Here is a 26752-nt window from a genome sequence, read left to right as displayed (position 1 = left end):
GACCACATAGTAAACACCTGATCCACACACAACAGAACCACTCAGAAGATAAGGCAACAACTACAACAAAGTAAAACATGTTCTGGCACCACTATTCCCTGCAGAGAAAGTTATAAGTCTAACCTCAGTATATTCTTCACAGCCAATGTGTTGGAGAATCTGCCTCAGGAACAGCTCTCGGACAGACAAATGCTAACAACTCTGCAAACCCAGAATGTATTCACCAAAATTTCAGATAAATTCATCTGTGATACAGATACCTGCTAATACAAACAAGCTTATATAACCCTCTTGCTTTAAACTTCCCCAGAGTTTGGATACCAATGCAAGTAGCTAAAACATGCTTTTTTTAAAAAGGCTTCCATGGATAATAAAGATAGGTAAACTTAACTTTGCAAGTGGTATATACAAGTTTGCATCACTGGACACATAGCTAAGTATGACACACTGGGGAAGGAATCTGCTTTTGTGCAATCATGAACCAAATATTTTAGGATTATCTGATGGAGTCAATAAACATGTGGACAAGAGAAAATCAGGTTGATGAACACTTCAATATCCAAAAGACATGTAAGAGCTCTTTAAAAAAGAAAATGTAAGAACTAGAAAAAGGTACACAGTAGGGTAATATATATGATCAAAAGGATACAGCAGCTTTCATATAAAGTATAATTAAACACAACAGGAATTGGCTTGGAGAAAGAACCTGAAAGCTGAGAGGACTATGACAGAGGCCTAAAAGAAGAGCAAATAGGTAACAACAACAGCTTTTCCAACTCAAAAACTTGGATGAATTTCATGGACTGGGAGGAACCAGATGAAATTATCCAGGCTCAAATTAAAAGAAATTCCTTGCAAATGCCACCAAAAAAGGGAAGATTTTTAGGCACATATATTACCATGTAGAACTTCTTGCCAGAGGCACGATAAAAGTTTCTGATGGTTTTTTTAACATGTATTTAAAATACATGGAAGGAAAAAAAGCCCAACAACCCCAAAACAAAACCCAAGCCCCCCAGACCATTTGGAGACAGTAAAGAAACCACCCTGTGTTAAAAGGGAACAGTGTATTGAGAACACTGTTCACACAGGACTTTGCTTAGTTGCCAGAGACACTGTTCAGTTTTGATTTCAACAATGGAATATGTTCCTACATAGTCCCACAGCACAGGCAGGAATTAACCAAGTATTATATACAGGGAAGCAAACAATTTTTTTTCTGATAAACTCTCATTCAGATCCTGTGTGTCTTCTTACACAGCTAAAAATTCATAACTTAAGGAGTGGCTGCTGTATATATTACTGCTCTAATACTCACTTTTTCTTTGTCCTCCAACAATGCATGATTTTTGGAGGTCAACACAACGCATTTCCATGCAGTTTTCCAGCAATCCACTGTGCCCACAGGTACAAATCTTATAACAACCAACATCACCAGCCGAGGATGGCACCTGGATAAGTGTACCTTGACGGACAATGAAATCAGAGGCTTCTCCCAGTTTGCAGCCTGTGTACAAGGACAAATTTTAGTTCATATTTAGTAAACAATCTGGCAAGTGCCACTACCAAAACTAACTTCTACTCTGTGTCTTATGGAAAAACAAGGTATTCCTAAAGCAGCCTTGCTCTTGCCCTTTAAACAATACTCATTTCACAGAGGTAACAAGTAGCAGAAGAACACACCTGCTTGAGACAACTTTCCAAAGTACCTGTAAAAATGTTACTTTAGAGAAACAGACTTGTTATTCCAACAGTTTGAAAGTATTTCAGACTTCTTTCCACAGTTCTGTACTAGTATGAAACACATGTCATATGACAAATATCACATATACTTCACTCTCTCCAGCACAGAATCTGAATTAAAGGGTCTCACAAGCAAAGCCCAGTCATTTCCCCTCTCACACATAGTTTATTGTGCCTTCCTTCCCTACTTGTACCACTTAAGTGAACACTGAAGGACTTACAAGTAGATGTAAAGAGGGGAGATAGGGAGAAAAAAAGAGAAGAAACGGATTTAAAATAGAAAAAATGAAAAAGAAAAATGGTTTTAAAATTGCAAAGAAAAATAATAAATAGTAGATTAAAATAACTCTAAGTGATGAACTGCAACAAATCCCCTAAAACTTTCAACTAATTAAAAGACTGAATTCAAACATAAAAGCCAGTGTCCAACCTTTAGAAGAAACAAATACTCTTCAATAGCTCTGTGTGAGCTTGTTTTCAGATGACTTTGAATGACTTTTGCAGCAAGTGAAGACAATACAACCTCTATATTAATAATGCTGTTTTTCAGGAGAACAAAATTATTTTGTAAGGGTCATAGAAACATAAAAAACAATGTCCCTGGGCTCACAAAGAATTCTCACAAAGAATGAGCTGAAGTCTGTCCTCACTTTTAAGAGCAGAAGTATAGCAGATGTATGAGTGAAGCAGCTTTCCTCTGTAATTAAAAACCACTGGAGGAACTGCTGATCAGCCACAGAACTGCTGGAACTCAAGAGGCTCAGAGAACTGACATGAGACTGTGTTGGCAATGTTCTCTATCACTTCCTTTAGGAAGGAGGCTGCACGCTATTCAGTTTAAAAATCAGCGTCGTTCTCACTCACTCAGTCTCTCTCAATACCAGCATTCAAGTGGTCACCAATTACAAACTTTCTGCTTCAGGAACCACAGGTGTCCCCTCACATCACTGAATGACACCTTTTGCTTTAAAGGATGGGGAAAAATTGTGGCAAGTACTGCTGGTGTTTAAGGTGGAACAATGAAGGGGGCTGCTGAAGTTGAACATCAGAGTTTCACACTTCCTTTTGTAGATATGACCCTTGTTATGAACAACATCCAAGCCTGCCATTTCAGAGTTAGGGAGCTGAAACTCATTCTGCACAGGGTTCTCTCCCCAGTCAGCTCACATTTACACATGGAGCAGAAGTTAGACAACACCAGTGTTCTAAAAAAGTAGCTCCCAAATGACCATGAATCCTTTCTGGTGAGGTGCAACTGCATTGCTTGAAGCATCAGCAAATGAAGCAGAAGCAGAAATGCAGTTGGCTGTGCTGCTGCATCTCCAGATGTCTTTGGTTGTCCAGGAGAGGCCAATTGCTGTTGGGGATGGGCCAGGTGTTGATCAGTGGGAGGTGAGCAGTGGGACTGTGCATCTCTTGTTTCCCTTGGGCTTTATTTCTCTCTTTTTGTTATCTCCATTTTCATCATCACAATTATTATTATTAGCTTCAATTATTAAACTGTTATTCTCTCAAATCAGGGGTTTCACCTTTTTCCTGATCCTCCTCCCCTGGCCCAGGGAAAGCCAAACAGCTGCTCGATACTTTGGTGCTGACTGGGGTTAAACCAAGGCACAGCAATTCACTCGAAAACCTTCAACAGAATTTCAATAACTCACATTTAACAGCAAAATTCAGGTAAATAGAGGGTCAAATCTCTTACCTGGCACACACCGATATGGAAGACACAGTTCTCCAGGTTGACATCCTTTTCTGTTTACTTCACACAACTGATTAGCTGCACAGGGATTTGGATTACATGGATGTGTAACATCTTCTACAATATTACCTAAAGAACTTGGGCCTGAAAACAGAATATACAGCATCTGTATTGATTTAAATGAGGCTTATTTTCCTCCAGTAAGGCATGGCATTTCTTACATCCAGTGAAATCATATTTTTGACAATTCTGTGAACTCTTTTTTACTTTTTTTTTAATTATACTTGTAGGAGCTTGACATGACAAGGTAGTTAACTTATTCCAGTGGCTCAGTCCTCAGTTCTAAGAACAATGACCCAGATGATTCTTCACATGCAAAATGTATTTCCTATCTCTTGTGTCCCCAGTAATTTTCTCTGTATGAAAAATACAGCCTGACAAGGAGTGGCAGTCTCATAGTCAGCAATTAAGAAATTAGAGGTTTCCAGTACACCTGATGTTTAACCAAGTTTGCTATCATTGATAAATGCTTGTTTCTCTTTTCCCTTTAAGTCACTAGTAATCTTTTTCTGTTACAAGATTAAAGGGAAAACAACACGGGAAAGCAGAAGCTAAATGGAAAGAACAACCCAAAGCTTTGTCTCTCTGGGAACAATTTATTTACTGAGGCATGCTTTCAGTTGCAGCCTTTACTAATCAAAATGTTACTTTTTCAGTGTTTCTGTGATTCTGAGAAAGAAAAACCAAATTTAATTTGGATGAAGGTCCAAACCAGACAAATCCTATAAAGCTAAAAAAGGTCTGAATCCTACAGAGATAAATATGCAACAGGAAGTAGTAGTAAGGTAGAGCACTTTTGGAAAAATTGTGAAAATATGCATTTACATGAAGCCTAGAACCAAAATGAAATTTTATTAATAGAATTGTGTTCCACACTGAGTGGGAAGACATGCTGGAAGAAAACAGAATCACAAACCCTTAATTCTTACATATACCTACTAAACTCATGTTCAGTTGCCCCAAAGGTTAATTTGGCTTTTTGGTTATTCTAATTGTACAGCTAAAGAACAGAGCTTATCCCTTGGGTAGGTGTATTTTGTGTATCAAGAAGATGTGTTTTAAATCATGTTGTTGTTTAAGTGACATTCATCTGAAATCAATCTTCCCAAGCCTGTAAAGAAGCAGTGCCAGCAGTTTCATTATAATAGTCCTTTTCTTCACATGTAAGATACTTCTTGGAGAACAGGGTTTTCTTAAAGGAAGATTATAACTAGTCTATTTTCAAGTAGCTAAAAATCATTGCAGTTAAACAAGCCAGCTTATTAGAAAATACATATTATTGTGCTTGTACTGAATATATTAAATCCCCAAAAGACAAGTGTGGTGTGTTAGCCTTGGTTAACAGCCAAACTCTCACCCAGCCCTTCACTCCAAAGGGGATGGGTATAGAAAATAGGTAGGACAGGAACAGAAAAGCTCATGGCCTCCCAGAGACAGGGAGATTGCCTGAGAGTTACCACTGCAGGTAAAATTTGACTTGGGAAAAATTAACTAAATGTATCACTAATTAAAATAAATGTCTAACTACATACTCAGACAATGGGGGAAAATTCCAACAAACATTGAAGCAACTTCTTTCTTCCTCCCTTTCCCAGGCTCACCATCAGTCCCTTACTTAGATTTCTCTGCCCCTGCCCCAAGTGATGCAGCAGGGACTGGGAAGCAGGAGGAATGGCAGTGACTGTGGTCAGCACACAGCAGTTTCTCTCTGCTGCTCCTTCCTTCTCACGTTTTAATTCTGCTCCAGAATGGGCTGTCCATGGGCTGCAGCTTCCTCCAGGGAATACCTGGGGTCTGAGGTTCTCCAGGGCTGCCCTATGGATATGTACTCTGCCATGAAGCACCTCCTGTTCTCCTGCTCCTCTGACCTTGGTGCTAACCTCTGTTGTTTTCCACTCTGCCTGTTCCCTTCTCCTCCAACTGTCGGGCACGTTTTGCACTTCTAAAAAGAATTTTTCAAAGAGACACCACAAACTTGGCTAACTGGCTCAGCTTTGGCCTGTGGTGGGCCCAGTGCAGTCCCTGACATCTTCCCATACAGCCCCTGCAGCCTCCACTGCTTCCAAAACAACCTTGCCACATACACCCAGTACAAGAAGGAATAAATGTCATGAGATATGGCAACTTGAAAATTCCAATTTTCTCTAATACACTAAATAAAATGTCTCAAATTTAATACAATTTTCTTTAAAAGAAATCATGAAAATTAGTGAAAGCATTGATAAGCATTCGAAGTATCTTGGTTTCTAATTTTGCTGCATGGGGATGTTGATACTCACTCAGGTAAGTATCCAATGGTATACAGTTCTCCAAGTCATCTGTTGGAGATAAGAGCTCACAAATAGTCTCCGCTGAGTGACCTTTAGGGAATTTACTATGATCTCCACATTTCTTCAGTATTTCCACACAATCTGATCTTCAGATAAATAAAGAAATAGAATTTTCATCAACACTACTTGAAGAAAAAAGGTCTTGTATGAAAACGATTTCTTTCTACAGTTTATCTGAATCCACAACTTTCCCCTTCTGCCTCACAACAGAGTGTTTATATATATGCTACATCTTACATAGTGGGAAGGAACAAATTTGTGACAGAAAGTCAGAAACTACTTCTTACACTTCTTTGGACTTAGTGATCTTTATTTTCTATGGCATCATAGGCATGTATCTTCCAAGACTAATAATTTCCTTAATTTACTAATGTCTAATATGAGTTAAACTCTTCCTCACTACCTGTACAATTAATTGCTCTCTTTTCCACCCTACTTTCAAAATATATTTTTTTTAAAATTAAACTTTTCTTTTCCAGACCTTTCTGTCAGCTGAAAATCACCAGTAGTTCCCAAAACCAAAAAAGAGGAAAGGTTTCAGCCACCACAGAGAGCCAAAACCCCCACAAACAATAAACCCACTTTACAATGAAGGCATATACATCCCTCTCATTAACAGGCAAGCATCTTCCATTTACAGTGATATAGATTCAAGCAGTGGCAATTATGCAACTTCATATTCCTTCCATGTTTGCCTTGCCATGTTTTCCTAATAGAGATCAAACAGTTCTAGAGCAGCTTTTTAGTTCTCATTCAAATCCTTTGTAGAACCTCTGAACTAGTTTTTATCCCCCACAGTACTTACTTGCAGATAATACTTCCTCTAGATTTGCTGTGGCAAGGTTTAATCTGCAGGGAGCAGGCAATTGCCTTCCACATTTCTGGTTGGCATTTTTTAATATCAAGCACAGGAATATTTATAAATGGCATCTTAATACTCCCTTTTTCCCATAGCTTCATATCATTCATGGCTCCCTGGTCTGACTGAGTATTGCAGCTCCTAAAAAGTTCTGTGGGCCTTAAAAAAAAAGGAAGGAAAGATATGGCATATATACTAAAAAAACTAACCAAAAAAGCCCACAAACCTCCCCCCTGCTGCACATTTTACCTTTCACCATATGAGTTCTAAACCTTGATATGGCTTCTTTTTATGACATACAAGAAATTAATCCCTTCCATAGTTAAGCAAGATCAGAATTAATTTGAAATGTGTCTTTAAGAAAAACAAGATCTTTAGGACTCAAGGCTGAAACTCCCTTCTCTTAGATCAATTATCACTTAAATGTTTCTTACATGAAGTTGACTGAAGAGCAAATATCCCAGACACCCCAAATATCTATGTGAATGTTTCCTGGTGAATCACTAATGCAAGCTGATTTATCATTTATATTTACTCAGGCTTGTGATTCTACTGCTTATATAACACTCACATCCCTGCATATTATTAAAAAAAAAGTCCATGACCTCTAATAACTAACAAAATTTAATTTTTTTAAAAACTCCAGCTATTTAATTTGTAACCTTGCAATTACTAATTCAGACACCACTTTTAAATCATGCATTTTGTCCTATAGAGTATAAACCTACAGAAATCTCCCCAAGAGAAGAAATTTTGAGAATGAGTAGCATGTAAATTTATCAAACACTTCACCTTATTTATAATACACAACATTTCAGTAATCATGGCTTACTTGTGTTCACAGAAAGACAGAGGAATATGCTCCTAATAAATAGTGACATTTTACAAGTTCATGGGTTAGCTTTTATTCTTGTAAGTTTTGTTATATCTGTCGTTAAATGCATTTCTAAATGTTCATTCTAGAAAAAACTATTTTTAAATTAACTAAAAACATATTTGCAGAAAGACAGCTATATACAATCTTAAATAAGTCTGAAAAACATTTATTTTTTAAATCAAAGCACAGGAATTCCTTTATAAAATATTCAGTGTCTCTCTCCTACCTGTTATTAAAATTAGTGCAGTAAGTAAGATTTCTACAGCCCAGCTGACAAGGTTCTCGTACATCTGCTAAACAGGTCAACATGGAAACTTCAACTGCATTATACTCACAGAAGCGATCAAATTCTTGCCAGCTCTGTGAATTGCCCCAGCTCGTGCTATAAAGTTTAGTGCAGAGCTCTCTGAAAAAAACACAGAGATGAAGAAAATGAAATGAAAAGGACTGCAGCCACTCAGATACAGCAGAGCCCAACACTGCTGGTCCCAACAGCCTACACTTACCATAGTAGATTGTGTTAGAGCCCAGAAAGTCTGCAAGGCTATCCAAATGTTGTGCTCAAAGCAAATAACCCCACTTCATGTTTTCCAAGTTTCCATTTTGCATAAGAATGTTAGAAAATCTTTAAGCTAGTAGGACTGAAAAACGTGGGAATATAAAGCCGCAACATCCAATAAAACTTTAATAGCTGGAAACCCAAACTTAAAACTTTGAGGTGAGAACTACCCCAGTTAATTCTACTTGTAGTAAATCTAGGCTGACATAATAATGAGCAACTTCTAATCCCATTCTTCGGCTTCAAATCACACTTTCTCCTCCTACAAAAATGACTGTCAAGCAAACTACATTCCTTCTTTCACCCTGATGTTTGAAACAGGGATACTGTTTGTTGCTCTTGTTTGAGTTGTTTCCTGATGTCAGCAACACCCAACTCACTTTGTTCACAGCAATATCCTACAAACTGCAATTGTTCCCATCCCAACTGAATGTATGGAACTTCACTGTGCTTTAGATCTCCTGCATATTGAAAACTTGAAGGATCCATTTTTAGAACTCATTGTCAGACCCAGCAACTAAAAGATATTGTATCAACAGCCTGTGCTACAACATTCTAAGACAACAGCTCCAGGGCTCTACTACTGAACTCATTAAAGATCCTGCTAAATTCAGGATCTGTTGTTTTGTTACTGGAAACTTTTATATCAAAGGAAGCAACAGCTCAAAAATCAAAGTTTTCAACTTTAGACATATTGATGCATTTAAAATGCAATCATCAACCATTTTTAGAGTGGGCAGAAAATCACTCCAAACTGAAAACACTTCAATAGCAGTTTTTTGCAAGCAGTTTGTATTTCCTGAAAACCTTTGGGTTTTTTTAGATTTTGGAATAGTTAATTCCCTTTTTTATTTACTAAATCATCTAAGGCATTTTTCACTGACAAAAATCAGAGTAGCAGCTAGTAAGGAACACTGCTAAGGTTTTAACATGAAGCAAACAGGCACTTCAGAGTCAGTGCAGCTCACTGACCCCTTGGCTCTCTTAAGCATCTGGTTAAGACCTCTTGACCAGAGGCTGCAATAGTGGCTATTACAGTCACAAGTATAGTATTGGTTTTGTTAATTTACTGTGTCTGCTGTAGTAAGCCAGTGGGAAATGTGAGAAAAGGTTGAGTCTTCTTATAGAACAGTATGTTTTGAGATACAAAGTATTGGACAGAATAGATATTACCTAAACCTGTATTTTTGATAAGAATTATAGAAATTTCTTTTTGACATTCATAACAAGATTCAGGCAAGGGCCTGAAATGAGGCAAATTCCGAAGGACTTTCACAATTGGAAATGAGGGTAGAGAGACACTGACCTACATGTGGAAGAGTTTGCTTTGGAACAGCAATGGAGCTTAGCTCCATCGAGGCCTGTTGAAGGTGGAGGGTGCACAGTGACTCCTGGGTGAACAGATCTTGAACTCTCAAGAAAACATTGCCAAAGTGGGTCCTGAGGGAGAGGCATTGTTTTACAGCCTTCTATAAGTCCATCAACAATTTCAAGCTCTGTTTTCATTGACATTAGAATTCTTTTACAAGCAGTCTGACACGCATAGTCTTCTGCTCTATCACAGCAATACAAACCTGTTAAAGAATTAAAACAGTTAATGACTAAGTATACAACACTCAAGATGCATGGTGTAACAGCCCTCAGAAAAAAACTGCTGTAGGGAGTCTTCTTCCCCTCCCAAAGAATCTCAAACATTGCTTCTCTTAAATGCATACAGAACCAACTCTGGAAAAAAACACCCAAAACCAATGTGTATAACTGAAAAATTAATTAAAAAAATAAAAAATGTACCTAAATCCAAAAGTTATCATTATATAAATTCATACAATTACAGTTACAATACAGAAATAGATTAATACATTTTATAAAGTAGTCTTGTATAATAACACATTTTTAGATAAAATGCACATACAGTCCTCAAACATTTTTAGTATCTTTTACACGTTTCAGTAAAGAAGGAATTTTTGTACTTACTATCTGTAGGATTTCGCATTGGATATGACTGTGTATAGTTGTTCACACAGTGTATAAGCTGAGGGCTAATAGATGCACAGTAATTTTCAACTGCTTTAATTTGTGAAGGACCAGGAGAAGAGTCTGTCCGAAAAATTGCTTGACAATATTCCCGGCAGTTTGTGTGGTGACCTGCGTAACTGCAACACACCGACCCCACTGGGGAAGCAAACAAACAACAGAAAATGTGTGGGTTCCTGCACCCAGGAGTGAGCATGTTTTACAACACACAATGATGCTCAAGGTATTACTGTGCGGAAAGAATAAAAAAGAAGAAATGTTATGCTCTATTAAAATATCTCTGTCTAAAGAATGACTGGAAATATCTGTAACTAGCCAAATTATATTTGTTTTTTTGGCAGGAGAAAAAAGTCACTAAAGCTGCCTTGAACTCAAGTTCAAGAGACCAGCAAGCCAGCTGAGTCTTATCTTCAGCTATTTTGTTCTTATTTGAGGTAACCAGACTTGTCCTATAATTGAACTATCAGAGAAATACTAATAATAAACAAATAAATACAATAGTAGTATCATTCAAAAAACCCAGACAGATGGTACTGTGATTCATCCATTTTTGGTATGTTGTTAAATACACATAGTAGTTCTTGAGAACTATTTCTACTAGAATGAATTCTGAGACACTGATTACATTTTATATAGACAGATACCAGGCAACAAAACACTTGCATGGTTCTTCAAAATTTCAACTCTGCGTTTAATTTTGCTACTCAGCACCCATCAAATGAACAAAGCAGAAGACAAAAATGACAGATAAGACAAATGCAAATACACAAATTAAAAACTTATGTGAACTGTATCACAGAATATGCCAAGTTGGAAGGGACCCACAAGGATCATCGAGTCCAACTCCTCTCTTTATCATTTGAGTAAGACAATTTATGGACGTGGTTTGTCATTCTATGGAACTGAATCCATGTGTTTGTGTACATGTACACCCACATAATTTCTTACATTTTAGAGAAAAAAGGATAGAATGATATAAAAGATAAACAAAACAATTAATTATATACTTACTTTCATTTCTGTTAATACAACTAAATAGAGCATTCTGAAATTAAAACAAAAACAGTGTTACAAGCCAGAAAACTTCAAATAAATATTTAAGTGCCCAGTCATTTCTTATAATGAGCTAATAATAATAAATCTTAGGTATTATTTGCTCCAATTACATTGGATTAAAACAAAAACACTACACAAACAGTGAAACCAGGAAATCAAAAGATCAGAGGTCACCCGAGTTCTGTGTGTACTCAAAATAAAATAGATAAATACTCAAGCAAGCAAATAAATTGGATGACTTTCCTGGACTAACTTAGAAACAGCATGCTGTAATAGGATGTCCCTAAACACTGGGTGTTTTTTTGTTTGCTTGGTTGGTTTTGGACTTTTTTAAGCACAATAATTTTAAAGATTCTATGTGGAAACAAAAAAGAACTCCGCACAGATGCACACATGAAATAGAAAATCTCACCACAAGAGCACACCTTAAAAGCTCAAGCATGCAGTGAGTCAGCTCCCTCAAACTGCAGCCAAAAGGCACAGCTGGGGGATAGACATGTGAAATGACAAAGGGAGACACACACACCCTGCAGGTTTGTTTCAGAGGTCTCTAATCCACAGAGCAACCATAGAATGGTTTGGATTGGAAGGCACCTTTAAAGGTCATCTGGTCCAACCCCCTGCCATGGGCAGGGAGACTTCCCAGTAGACCAGGTTGCTCAAAGACCCATCCAACCTGGCCTTGAACACTTCCAGGGATGGGGCATCCACAGCCTCCCTGAGAAACCTGTTCCAGGGTCTCTCCACCCTCATCATAAAAAAATTTCTTCTTTATATCTAGTCTGAATCTACTCTTTTTAAGTTTATAATCATTAACCCTTGTCACAACAACCCCTGCCAAAGAGTTTGTCCACAGCTTTCTTGTAGGACCCTTTAGGCATTGGAGATGTTAAAAGGTCTCCTTGGACCCTTCTCTTCTCCAGGCTGAACAAGCCCAGCTCTCTCAGCCTTTCCTCACAGGAGAGGTGTTCCATCTTTTGTCATCTTTGTGGCCCTTCTTTGGACTTGTTCCAATAGGTCCACAACTTTCCTGTGCTCAGGACTCCAGACCTTGTTGCAACACTCCAGACGGGGTCTCACCAGAGCAGAGCAGAGGGGCAAAATCACCTCCCTCAAGACTACTAAACTCTTGCCCAAAACATCCAGTCTTTGCCTCACTGAAAATGCACATTTCTTAAAAAAATTAGATACTGCATATAAGCTTTCTGGAACTCTATGAAAAGATGAAGTCATGAGGCTGAAATTCCAAAATGTAGTTGCGAATTATGAAAGACTTTAAAATTATGATTGTGAAACAAAAGAGAAATTTGAACCTCCTCCTCACCTGACATCTACACTTGTCAGAACACCAGAAAGAGTGACCAGCTACATCAAGGTAGTGACAAAACACAATTCTAACCTTCATAAATTTTCTGATCTCCATTCCCCCTATCCCTATCATCAAACAAATTTGTATTTTACAGAGAAGAGAGAATCTGGAGAAGAAAACAGAAATCCCATCAAACATCCATCAACACAATTAAAGTCTTGCTCCAGTATAGGAAAGTACCAGACATGCCACTACCTCTGCCTAAGGGGAGGATGAGAGCTCAAAACATGGACTTAAGTTTAAGCTCTGTAGTTCACTAGATTATCCATCTTAGTTACCAGTTATCCATGTTAGTTACTAGCATTTTCTGCACTGCAGAGAAGTGGGTATCCCAAATAATCTTTGGGGTATATTTGTGAAAATCATTTAAGAGTAAGCACTTCAGAACACAGACTGGTTCTCTATGCATGAATTAGCGTTCCTGCATAGTTCTGGTGGAAATCTGAAGAACCAAAAGAATTATTTACTGTACCAAGAGATTGAAGACTCATATTTTATCTTAGATTTGAAAGATTTCCAGCCTTGATACTCCAGTTTTTATTATGCTATTAATAATTGTATTTTATGCTGTAATTTAAATCCCAAATTCCAACATGCCAATTACTTTCTATGCCAGGTAAACCATATGGGTACCATCCTGTTTTCTATAGTCTCAACTATATCACCTTCTGGATAATATATTTTGGATAGTGACATATGTTAACAGTTAAACACAAGATTTTAAGGAGGACAGTCCCAATACTGTAATGAGCAGTATCAATTTTCTTCTATTAACATTTAGAAATTAATTTAAACCTTGGATATACCATTGCAGATGTGGCACTGAAATAATGATCCTAAGAGAATAAACACAAATCTAACTTGAAAATTTAAGTTATTTTTCCATGAACAGCAACTACTTATAATTTTAGTGATCATGAGTAGTGGTACAAGTCTACTGAGAACACCTCATACAAAAATTCAAAAACCTGCCTTACATAAAACAAAGCCCTAAACCTCACAAAGTAACAATTCAGACACATTATTTTCATTCCAAGAATATCCCCTACCAAATTTTTGATCTTTTCTTTCAAAAGCACAGATACTGCATTATTTCTCTGAGACTAAGAATGAATTTGCAGCAACATTCGTCATCCCAGCAGCAAGTTTTCATCTGATTAACTTTACATTTTCCCACTTTATGACACACAAAGCAAATCCTGTTACTCATCCATCTGTGTAATGCAGATGAGGGATAAGAGAATTAATGGAAAAAGAATATGCAGACAGTCACCATCCTACATCTGTAAAAAACAGATTTATACTGTTGCCTAAAGGCTGATGTCACTTTTAGAGCAGCACACATTCTTCTCTATGAATGCCATGCACTGGTTAACAGAAAGGCACTGTTTCCATGTGGCCACCTGGTTTCTTTGGGACCTTCCACAGAGGAAAAGAGAAATAACTGCCAGATAGGAATTACCATGCACAGCATCACTCTGACCCAAAACTGTCTTCAGAAGTTGCTGGAATTAGACTCCTCCATCCCCACCCTGTATGGAGTGCCTGGGACACAAACTAGCCAGGCAGAAAACAAGACTAACTTCACTAATTAATGCACTGGGGCAGTGGAGGCTGCTGGAATGGCTGAAGTCTGTCTGTCATGATTATAGTCAAGTACTTGATCACACTGTTAGTACAAACAATACCTAGAATCATATTGTAATGCTGCAATAAAGTCAGATAAAAACTGTCATGATACTTAAAAGCTGAATTTAAAAGTTGAATGATACAAAAAAATGATTAAAAAGCAGTTCAGGCCAGTGTTACTGGCCTGGTTAGCTCAAGGGACACAAAAGAGAAGAGAATGTTGAGAAGATTACGGTGTCTACTAAAGTTCCTCCTCTGAGGAACCGCTCGAGTTGAGACAAAATTATCTTCTCACAGCAATTTTACACACCAATTTTACACAGGCAGGAGGCCCCAAACAGATAATAAATCTTTCTACATTTTAAAACAAACTGCAGAATTGCTGTAATAATCCTCATATTTTTGTTAGGAGGAGGTGGTCTTAATTCTCTTTTCCCCCTTGTTTACAACTCTTCTATCGCTCTTCCCAGTTGTACAGTCTTGTGTAGGCCTTTACATCACCTTCTCATGAACTGATCTTTCTCAGTAACCCTAATGAAAACTCATGTTTCTCATCTCCTAGGAATTTAAATCAGCACTTTCAACAGGCAAGAACAGAATAGAACAATCTTTTTTTAGATACCATCTTTTAGAAGGACCTGCCAAAAGCTGTAGGCAGAGGAAGGTAAGAGGTATTTTTGTAGGGCCAGTAGTGGGAGGGAATGTGAGTGGAAAAATGGCAGTTGCAGGATGGCACAGGGAGAGCTTCAGCTGCACTGCTTTGTGACAGCCACTCACCATATTTCACAGAGCTGGAAGTGTCTGTAGCCAGCACAGAATACAGTGCCAGTGTAGGTCTGGATAACTGTCCAGTTACCCAAAAAACAGGTACACATGGGGAGAGTGTAGGTATACAGACATGAGACAATAAAAAAAACCAAACTAGTGTCTAATCATCTGTTTGTAACTAAAGCTGGTAACAGCACTGGACAGTCAGTCTGATTTGAATTGCTAACCGTAATTTCATTTTAGAATGCAAGATTAATGCCTATCTCTAGTAAAATAGTATTCATATTTAAGAAATCACAAGCTTTTTTGCCCACTCAAGCTTCCTTCTGCTATTGAACAGGCAGAACAGAAAGACAGAGAAAAGAAAGGAAAAAAGAGAGATACAGGTGAGGAAAACCAAATCCAACCATCCAAGCACACACATCAAAAGACAGAAAAGGATGTTCTTTCTAAAGGCATAACTAAGTTGAGATTTGGGAAAATGAGGGTAAAAAGTACACCTGAAACCCATTTTCAACTTGTGTTCAATATTAAATTACTAAACAAACAAAGATGGCAATACTGACATTTCTAAAACACAATGATTTGTTTTACTGGTGCATTAATCCCATCTTTCGGACTTCCCTCTTTTTTAAAGACAGATGTTTCAGAAACGGCTGATTAAAGCCAGTGAGACTACAAAGCAGAAGGAATGGAGAGTCAGGCAGACATGGGCAACACAACCATGTACATCTTAAAGAAAAAGGTCTCAAAGGTTTCTTTTTGGACTTAAGGAAATTGCAAAAGGCTATTGAGGTTTATCCACCAGAGAACATTGTTAATCTTCCTGAACCCAGAACCCCCTTGAAGAAGATTTTGGCCAGTACTGCAGGACCTAACTGGTTTCGCTCTTTTTGGAGCTCATCAGCTGCAGGTAACGGCTCAAAACCCAAAATGCACACACCCAAACACAAACAGAGCAGAACATTTTGCTGAAGGAAGAAGCCCTCTGCATTGTAAGGCATGCTCTCATATTACAACTCAAGAAGACTATTTTCCTCCCTAAAAAGTATCAAAGTATCTGTATTCTACTAACTTTGGCAGAAAAATAAGCTTAGTACTTGTTATCTTGAGCAATTTAATCACAGCAAACATTTGAATCTAGATCCTATCCCATTAAGGCCATCTTAATTTGTAAGTATTACCTACAGTTAACAAATACACTAGTAAACAAAATGCTTCTCTCTATGCAATGAAAACCATGCTAATCTCTCCGTGACTTCATTTAATGTTTGAATTTGTTGATGGAACATAAAAGACAGAAGGTAACATACTAAAGTTTAGTGGAGTCAGCTGAAGTGTCAGATGCTAGAGAACATGTTAAGGACTCTAAAGACTTGCAGCAATTAACAAGAAAGGTCAAGATCTTCCTCAATTATGTAAGCTGGTGAAGAACTGAACACTTGCACAGTAAGGCAGAACAAAATCACTGCAATTTTTGGCAAGATCATTGAGTGTTCTATAAACTTTCTTTGAACATCAGAGAATAGAGACAAAATGCACCAGCAGATGACAACATTATCTACCATGTGTAGTGTATGGCCAGAGTCCATCCTGAATTCTTTAAGTGGTACTTTCAAAGGCCACACAAACTCCTTAGTAGTTCATTAAAACTGTTTAGGAACCTTCAGCTAAATAATGTCCTAAACAGTTCCTTGAGTGATTATCTATTGTCTCTGAGCAATCTGCACAAAAAATTAGATATGGGCTAAAAACTGCTGACTGCATTTTTCAGCAGGGGTAATTCATCCTTCACTAAAACCTCAGCATAAAGCAGGATCACATGATTGCAGAGGATAAAACAAGCCAATACTGTAGCACAGTAAATACTTCTCTGAATCCCCATTACAACTCTTTAAGCTGCAGGCATTGCATTTGAAGTTTCTGTGTTTAAAAAACTATAAAACCCCAAAGTCAGATTAGGCTAAAGAGTGTTCAAATCTGTGAGAGCAAAAATACCATCAAACAGTCCAGGGACATCAAAATTGCTCACTACTGTGCATCAAAACTAGTTTTAAAAGCAAAAGCAAATAACTGGCGACATTTCCAATTGTATTTGACTGCTTGGCAGATGTTAGTAGTGCTCAGCTGCAGTGAAGCTCTCCCAGTGCCAATTAACTAGAGAAGTCTGTCTTTTTTGGAACCCATGAAGGAGAAACTGAAGTTCTTAATGTGCAGAGAGGTGAACTCACAGTATGAAGTGAACAGACACAAGACCTGCAATCTGATGGAAACTTCAGTGCTATGTGTATTCCACGTGGTCTTTTCAAAAAATGACCCTCCACTTTATATGAAACTTCTAAAATATGAAAATCAGAAAATCCTACATACAATCCATACCGTTTCCACTTCTTTTTTTCTTCTTCCTTTGACTATTACCTACCTTCTTTTTAGAGGAAGATGAACAGGATAGCAGAAAGCTGGAAGAAGTAGTGAAAGATAAAGAGCTGAGAAGCTTAGAGCTAGAGAAAAAATGAAGACGACAAAATGAGTATCTGAGAGGCAGAAGATGGTAAAAAGGACTATTGGAATACAATCTTCAAAAGAAGGAAAATAGAATACCTTTTGGTAACACTCAAAAATAGCAAGTTGTGTTAAATTCATTCACTGTACGCAGTGCTACTTGAAAATAAAAACAGTTTAACGAGACATGCAATATTCCATGCACTCATCAAAACTGAATAGTTTATTCCAACAAGACTATTTTCTAAAATGTGCAATATCTCTAAATTAAAAGATACATAAATATTTGCAGTAAAAGTAACCCAGAAACATATCATCAGCAGAAAAGGTAGTTTCAATTAATCTTGAGAACAGTTGGCACATCAGTGCTGAAGTGATTCTGCTACTGTACAAGCTGAGTTGCTTTGCTGCTTCAAACTTGTGATACCTCCTGCTTAGAGTTTGGGGCCTTTTCACTGCTCTGAACCCCATATTCTACCCTTGAAGACTTACCTCATTCTTCACACTCACTAAGTTAGTGGGAAGCTGAAGGCTAAACCATGAAGTTGCTTCTCTAATCCCAAAAGATCACAGAAAAATATTATGCACAGTTCAGTCAACTACTCTAGGCAGCTTGTGAAAATTCTCTGGGAAATCCTTATATGAGTGTACAAGAAAGTTAAGAAAGCTAGTATGCTATGAGAGTGTTTATAAAAAAGGAAATTATACTTTTACATCATTAATTCATCTTGTTTTTACTTTTATAACATGTACTTATATATTAAATACCTCAGCAACAGATTTCAGAGGGGATCAACAAGGACTATGACCTATACTGTAAACTAATTCTCAAACTGGATCCTCATATTTAGCAAAGTATGAATTCTTAAACCCAAAGGTAAACACAGGACACGTGTCTTGTATTTATGTGATTCACAGGCTGTTTCCAATCTCATGTCACCTCTTTCAGTCTGAAGGGGCCACTCCTTCCCCAGCCAATGCCACTGAATGCAAAGCACAGGACAGGTCACAGACACAGAAATTACTCCCAGACTACACAGGGAGAGGGAGACATACAACAAAGCATCAGAAACTCTTTTTTTTTTTTAAGTAGAAAGAGAAAAGCTGCAGGCTCCCTCCAGAAGTATTTTTTGAAATCTCCTACCTTAGGAACTTTCTTCAATTTTATACAAGCAATGAGTCTCTTGAGAACATTGTCAGTACTCATTTTTGTGAGTACCTGTTAGCCCAGATACACAGGAAAACTGTCATACAAAATTCTGTAATAACTGAAGATCTACCACATCAGATACTTGATTTCTGACCCTGACACACTATCTGTATCTACTACACCTAGTCCTCATTGAAACAGTTCTTTTCTTCTTCCCAAGCCAGAAGATTGCTTCCTTCTACTGTCATTTTTCTCCCTCTCCTTCTCTTTCAGTGTTGCAGAGACAGAAAGCATTGAGGTTTTCTGTTCAATAACAGCAAGATCACTCTTGATTAAGAGCATAGAACCCACTTTTCAAATCTCCAAATAAAACCTAGAAAAGTAAATAAAGTGACTATCACCATTCTGAAATCATTCTGTATTCTCTTACCTTTCCTCTCACGTTCTCCTTCAACCCATATTGGCCAACCTCCTACAGCAATGCAGAAATCCAGAAAAAAAGAAGGAAACAGACCAGCATAACAGAGGAGAAGCTTGCAGATGTCGACAGTACAGCATATCACAGCATGAGAGGAGACAGAACTACTTGAAATGAAAATTCATTTTTAAGAGAACAACCGATGCTAAGTTCAACAGTGAAGAGTCTAGGAAAATACTCCATAGATTGTTTAGACAACAGGACCAAAGGAAAAAAAAATTAAAAAAAAGGCAATTTACTGCTTCCTGGAAAAAAACTGGAAAGCTGCTCCACTTCTGCCCAGATCAAGAGAACAGAAACTTGTCTGATATCCTGAACTGTTGATTATGAGCAGAACTGATGCAGGACTACCTAATTCAGGGCAGAAGGAAATGAGATGAAAGGGGGCAGGAGGAATCTGGCTTTTAATTAAGAAACAGATCAAAAGAAAAGCAGTCCGAGCAGAATAGCCTTTCTACACACTGTGTTGAAAAGAACATTGCTAAGGGCAGATTTCTGAAGATACCCTAATGATTAATTCTATGCCCAGAACAGCAAAAATAACTGCAAGCATTAACAGTTTCACTGATGTTACAAAAGAATTATACATATGAAATGATTTATATTAAGATAGGATACTTAAAAGGCTATTTTCTCTGTCACTGTCAAAGCTGAAAAGTTTCTGACAGAATCAATGATCTGTTCTGTCTTTGATCAAAACTACTATGAAATAAACTTCCTTGGAATCCATATCTCCAGTTTGAAACTTGCAACTTTTTCATTAAGATCTATGCAAGTCTAAAAAAAACAAGACCTTTTTACAGAGGACAATTTTACTTTTACAAAAACTGTAAGGAGAGATAATTTGCATGTGATTGAAAATGAACATATTCAGAAATATCACAAGACTGGACTTCCCCTCTTCTACAGGATAATTCTTACAGAATTTATAAACCAGTTGATTTTTAGTCAGATATGTTCAGACACAAACACATACCTCATACTCCTTCCTGCAGACCTTTAAAATATCATTTTTTGCAGAAGCCTGAAAGAGAGATTAATTTCTCCATTTGTAGCAGAAAATAATAAAATCATGTTGCAAAATAAAGACAATTCTACTTTTATACTAACTGTGATAACCACAGGTTCATGACCTATTTAACAACCTAAAGAACCCATGTAAAGCTTTAAGGAAAAAAGCAGAAACCACTACAGTCAATATGACAATTAAAATCCAAACCTGCCTAATTCTGCACCAAGTTAGCTGACATAAAGCAGCTTTGTTTCTGTGAAAGGTTTATCAGATAGAGCTCAATACAGGAAGCATTTAGGAAGTGGAAGAACTTGAGCATAAAGATTCCTCATTTTGCATGCTAATTACCACTTATGTGTCCCCTTCCCTCCTCCTCCCTCTTTTAGTTCAGTACCAGGTTTTCTACTGTCAAACTGAGTTGCAGAAATTCTCCCTTCAAACTCCAGATCAGTTTGTTCTGTAGAGTATTTTGTGCTCCTTTTACATATGGCAGATATTCAAAACTATTCTTACTACTAACATGTTACTCCAATAATTTAAAACACCTGGGTAAAGTCTGACCTATTATATCACCTTCTTCAAAATGCCTACAAAACGCTCTCAAGTTTCAAGAATCAAAGTTAAAAGTCAAGTATTTCCCATTATCCCTAATATTTGGGAAGTATTGGTATATTAGTATAAATGAAAATAATAGAAAATGTTTTAACTAGAGCCTGCTGAAGTACAAACACATCTAAGATTCTAAGACAGCAAAGTCTACAATCAAATAATACAGCATCTGATTCAGAGAATAATGAGAAATAATATAACAATCATTAGATCAAATTAATAGAATTTCATAGGGCACTGCAATAAATGGAAGTATTTTTATAATTCTGGAAAACACCTAAACATTAGGAAAAATTTGAAAACTTTGATAAAAAATGAATTTGAGAACAAATACATGTATCTTCTTTTCAGAAGATCAAAAGTACAAAAGTACCCAGTTTGTTTACTCACTGCTCATCTCTTTCCCACACTACTCTGTGTACTCATCTCTTGTTATATAGCTTGAACTCTCTATGCTTTTGGGTGCAAGTAGCATTAGGTTTTTTAATGACAACAAATTACTGTGGATTCAAGATTAAGATTACAGAGGTAGCATGCAAGATACTACTGTGAATATTAAGTACATCTGTGCTCCACAGCTGAGTTACAGAGATGATGGCAGATAAGAATATGCTCTTAGATTTTGAAGATGTTTTAAAGTCTTAAGTATCTATTTGAGGGGAAAAAAACCCCCACAAAATACTCCACACATTTTTAATAAAAATGCCATTGCTACATTTATGTATAGGCAGTTAAATGCCTCCCTGACAGATGATCCTGTCAGATCTCAGAAGCTAAGCAGGGTCAGCCCCGGATTAGTACTTGGATGGGAGACCTCCTGGGAAATGCCGGGTGCTGTAGGTTCTAGTCCTGAGGACTTCACTGTCACTGTCCAAGCTTGCTCCGTGGCAGATGAACCTCAGGACTTAAACGGTGGGGCCAGTTCTGCTCACACTGTGCCTCACCTAAAATCCACTGCGCAGGCTGGAAGGGCCCACCCACGTGGGGAAAGCCCTTCCCAAATCTTCGTTGGCAAAGCCGAGCCACAGACACGCATTTATGTATTATACTTAAAACTGCTGCTTGACAAAAATACTGTTACTATTAACACCAAAAATCCCCTTTCTCCATCTGATGATCAAAAACCTGTTTGAAGAGGCATAAAAATCTATTTGAGACTGTAACTACAAAGTTGCATGACTTAATGCAAAAAAAAAGAGTTTAGAAACAGCCACTCATTGTCTTCCACTCAGCACTATTTTAAAGTAACAACTTTTATGCACATACCATGACAAAAAATTCAAGAAATTAAATCTAGCATAAGCAAAGGCAGCCACAGGATTTTTATGGATTCTGTCAGTAAGTTAGAAAGCCTTACCTGTTTACATGCTTGCCGACATTCCACAGCAATAGCTAATTCACAGCAACCCAAACCAACCCACCCGTCAGACTTCTTCAAAACTCCTTTGAAAATAAGATGACAGACATATTAGAGTGGAAAGAGAAACTATGTCACCATTTTCCCTTTTCTCCATGTGAGTCAGTTCCTACTTATATTTGATAATCCTGTTCTCATTCAAGAGGCCTATTTACAGATTGATTTTTATTGGAATTCCAAACCAAGTTTAAGCAAGAAATGAACAAGCCTGTGTTTTTGTAAGTGCTAAACCTGGCAATCAATGCAGGACCTCCCATACACTGAGTTTAATGACGCTTTGTGCAAACTGTATGTTCAATGGAAGTATTAGATTTTGATAATTTACCTAATCTGAAATATACGCAAAAAAAAAAGTAGGAAAAAATAATTAACAACATTATCTCTTACAGATGCCTCCTGCTGTTGATTTCAAGAGCATATTTTTCTAACTCTGTCAATGCAGGATACGATCTTCAATTTTTCTTCAAGCTTCCTGTAATGGTTTTGGTCAGGATGGAGTTAAATTTCTCCAGCAGAGCTGGTAAGGGGCTCTGTTTTGGATTTCTGATTAAAACAGGTCGATAACAGAGCGATGTTTTAGTTGCTGCTAACACAGACAGCATCAAGGCCTTTTCTGCTGTTCAGGGGACCCACAAGTGGGCTGGTGGTGCACAGGAGGTTGGGGGGGGACACAGTTGACCCCAGCTGGCCAAAGGGACATTCCACACCATGTGGCATCGTGGTCAGCCATAAAAGCTGGGGCGGGCAGAGGTTGGCAGGGGCTGCCACTGCTTGGGGACTGGCTGGGCATCAGTCAGTTGGTGGTGAGCAACTGTTTTCTTTTGCATCACTTGTTTATTTTGGGTTTGGCTTTCCCCTCCCTCTCTTTTTGGTTGTTTTTTTTCCTCTTCCATTTTAAAATTATAAACTGTCTTGATCTCAACAAACAGTTTTTCTCATTTTTGTGCTTCTGATTCTCTCCCCTGTGCTACTGGTGGGGAAATGAGCAAACAGCTGTGTGGTACTAAGTTGCCTACTGGAGTTAACCCACGATGCTTTCTCTGTCATTTCTCTCCCCAAGAACATATTCAGAACTTTCTTCAAAAGTTTCCCATCCCCCTGTCTCTCTCAATACATTTATTTCACTATTCCCATTATCCTCACTTCTTACCATAGAGTTACATAGAAAAGCAAATTGCTGCCATAAGTTGTTTCATCCTCTTAATCTATTCATAGACACAGATTTTCTAATGTTTTAAAGACATCAGAAATAAAATAAAAGGACACATTGCTATATCTATTTTTCATGTAACTTTAAATACAGAAATAATTAAAGGGAAGGTCTGACCTATGCAGATGCTCAGCAGCTGTGACAAACTTTTTACACTATTTTTCTTAGGGCAGGAGATGGACTTATTTAACTCAAGTGAACCACTCATTTTTGCTGTGAATATTTTAAAAATAAAGCAGTACTTTATTACATGCACAAATTATATTCTTTGTGTAGAAATGAGAAGTAGAAATTAAAAGAATGAATAACTTAATTTAGAAAAAATGCTCTTAAGACTAGTAGACATGCCTATTCTGAAGAGTTACATGGGACATCTAGCTTTAAAAAAGGGAACAGAAAGACCTAGGAGTGAGACCAGTGATCTTAAATTCAAATGCTAAGAAAATCCCAGGGAAAAAAAGGTAACTAAAAATAATTGCAGTCAATGGAAAACAATGACCAGTTGGTATCTATCATGAGGAAAATTGCCCTTAAAATACAATTTGTGAGCTTTACGAACACAGGTGACATAGAAAGTCTTACCAGTATTCATCTTTCATGACATTCTGATGGGCAAATTAAGAAAATGCACTAGTGACAAATTTACAAAGGAGAAGCAAAATCTTTACCAAATTAACATATTTCCCCAGGAAATTAAAATATGCATTAGTTATTAAAATACAAATTAAAACCTTAATGCTTGACACAAGTAAAGTAACAGCATTGCATAGCAGGTGGAGAGAGCAGAGGGGCAAAGGTGCAGAACAGCTTTTGGTTGTAGCCTGTGTTCTGTCAGTTCGAAGTGCTCCTGTACCACCTGAATGGTTCAGACCTCCTGCAGGCACTACAGGCCAGTGATCTATTGGTCTTTTTGGAGACTGCTGAAATCCTCTTTACATCTATTCAGAATATTGGCTCAGCTTTCCAATTCACATCAGTTCAAAGCAGCTGTGGAGCTCACAAACAACAGCAAATTCAGCTCACCTTTCACTTCCACAGCAAGGGTGCAGAATTTATTTTTCAGAGGTTGAGCATCTTTTTGAAAGTATCAAAGAGATGGCTGTTGTGCACACATGAGCAGCTTGTAATCAGTGTTCAAAAATTGGAATTTGATGTATTGTTTCAGACTAATTCCCAAAGGAAGTGTGTGTCTAGATGGAAGTCACACACATGGGTTTAACTACATATGTACAGTTAATTGCCAAATCAACCACTGTGTTCTGGTTTAGGTATAAAATAATGTATTGGTTGTTCCTGCATAAATTCCTATGTGGAGACTCCTTTCATTCAAAAAAATAATGTTTTGATTGATAATATAAGGCATAAGCAATCTCAAAAACATAAAACAAGTATCACGTGCAATACAAAAACAAGATTTCCAGAAATCTCTGCTGCAATAACCAGCTGTATCCAGGAGAAACACATGATAAATACAGCTGTACAGCTTTAGGGGCAATGTCACCACTGAACAGTCACCAGTGAATCACCACTGAGTAATCAGGCATCCATATTTTGTGTGATACAGAGCCCATGTTTTTCAGACTGACTGGAACAAACAAACTGTGATAAAAGAATAAAGCAAGTTACAGATTCGTGCTAAATTAAGAAGGATGATAAGTTTCAGCTGTAGTCAGTATTTTCTTGGCAACTGACTCTCTCTCCAGGTTATATGTGAGTAGCAGACAAGCTTACGAAGTAAAGTTGGTCACATTTTCAAGAAACACTGAACTCCAGTCTTAATACAGCAACTTATAAATAAATTTTGTCATCAAAGTAATTAAGATGTGTGCATTTCTAGATTAAAATACACCTTCAGTGCACAATTAATTGACTAGAGTCCACAGTTCTGGTAAGTCATCAAATTAATCTCTACAATACAGATTCCTGAACTAGAAAAGATCATCTACTTGCACAACACACACTCTCAGCATTCTCAGCCTGCCCTCATATACATTCCAGCAACTTAATTATGTTAAAATGTCCCTTTGCTGAACTTGCTTCAGTGTGCTCAGCTTTCTTGTACTGAGATGCTCAGAACTGGCCACAGTATCCCTGATGTGGTCTCACCAATGCTGACAGGAAGGACGAGCTCCCTTGATCTGCTGGCAACATTTTGTCCCTAGTGCAATCTGGGTGCTGTTGGCCTTCTGTGCCACATTGGCACATTGCTGGATCATGTTCCACTCGCTGCTGTTCACCAGCATCCCCAGGTATGTTTCTACAAAGTTGCTTCCCAGCTGCTCAGCCTCCTGCGTGCTGTGGAGCGTGGGGCCTTCACCAGGTGCAGGACTTTGCTTTTCCTTTTTTGGAATTTCATGAGGTTCCTGTTTGCCTATTTGCCTGGCTAATAAACATCACCCTGGATGGCAACATAACTATCTAGTCTAGCAAACTCTCCTCTCCATTTTGCATCACCTGCAAATAATTTGAGGGTGCACTCTGTCCCTATCATTAATGAAGATGTTAACTAGGACTAGACCCAGCAACAACCCTTGGTGTACTGGCCTCCAGCTGCACTCTGTGACACTGACCACATACTTTTGAGCCCAGCAGTTTGGCCAGTTTTCACTTCATCTCCACCATCCACTTATCCAGCCCACGCTTCATTAATTTGTCTACAAGGAAGTTATAAAAACATAGTGATGAAATCCTTACAGAAGCCTCACTGACAGACAACATTCAGTGCTTCCCCCTCATCTAGCAAGGCAGTCATCTGGTCATGGAGGGTTATCAGGTTGGTTAAGCATGATTTCCCCCTTCATATATCCATGTTGACTATAAACAATCATCTTCTCGTTCTTCTTGTGTCTGAAAATTGTTTGCAGGAAGATCTGCTCCATTACATTCTTAGGGTTTGAGGAGAGACTATCCAAGCCTACAGATTCTCAGGTCCTCCTTGTCCTTTCTAGAGGCAGGAGCAAACTTGCTTTCTTCCAGTCCTCATAATTCTCTCTCAATAGCCAACCCTATTCTTCTCCACTGAGCACAAGTCTTCCTTGCTTTGGACTTTACGACTGATCTCAGGACCTGGTATGCCTGAAGGCTCATCTTAACAGTAAGGACTGAGGCAAAGAAGACCATGGCTGATTTAATGTCATTTGTCACCAGGTTTCCTGCCCCATTCAGAAGTAGATCTCATTTTCCCTAGCCTTCCTTTTCTGTAGATGTAGGTAAAGAAGCTTTCTGACTGCCCATCCTGCAATTCAATTCACCAGGATGAAGTCTAGACAGACTCTGGCTTTTCTAACTCATCATGCATAAGTGGAGCGTGGATCAGGTGAAAATCAACCATCTCTCTTTTCTCCAGGGCCATTATCCCATCAGATTCTTCCAAGCAAAGTGCCTGTGTTTT

General features: G+C 37.9%; 1 protein-coding gene across 1 annotated transcript in view; it reads right to left on the bottom strand.

The window, feature by feature from the left end:
* The window catches only part of RECK (reversion inducing cysteine rich protein with kazal motifs), a 56911-nt gene that overhangs the window by 16443 nt on the left and 13716 nt on the right, over positions 1–26752 (bottom strand). Inside the window, exons 5-14 of the mRNA XM_071553451.1 lie at positions 22092–22177; positions 20090–20137; positions 11173–11206; positions 10102–10299; positions 9434–9701; positions 7795–7974; positions 6638–6850; positions 5782–5918; positions 3446–3586; positions 1319–1507 (exon numbers count right to left, since the gene is read on the bottom strand). Coding sequence (XP_071409552.1) covers positions 1319–1507; positions 3446–3586; positions 5782–5918; positions 6638–6850; positions 7795–7974; positions 9434–9701; positions 10102–10299; positions 11173–11206; positions 20090–20137; positions 22092–22177 — 1494 coding nt within the window. The remainder of the gene's footprint in view (positions 1–1318; positions 1508–3445; positions 3587–5781; positions 5919–6637; positions 6851–7794; positions 7975–9433; positions 9702–10101; positions 10300–11172; positions 11207–20089; positions 20138–22091; positions 22178–26752) is intronic.

The sequence above is a fragment of the Pithys albifrons genome, chromosome 4 (assembly GCF_047495875.1).
Source record: "Pithys albifrons albifrons isolate INPA30051 chromosome 4, PitAlb_v1, whole genome shotgun sequence".
Taxonomy (NCBI): domain Eukaryota; kingdom Metazoa; phylum Chordata; class Aves; order Passeriformes; family Thamnophilidae; genus Pithys; species Pithys albifrons.
Note: the sequence above shows the minus strand (reverse complement) of the source record. Positions and strands in the feature narration are given on the sequence as shown.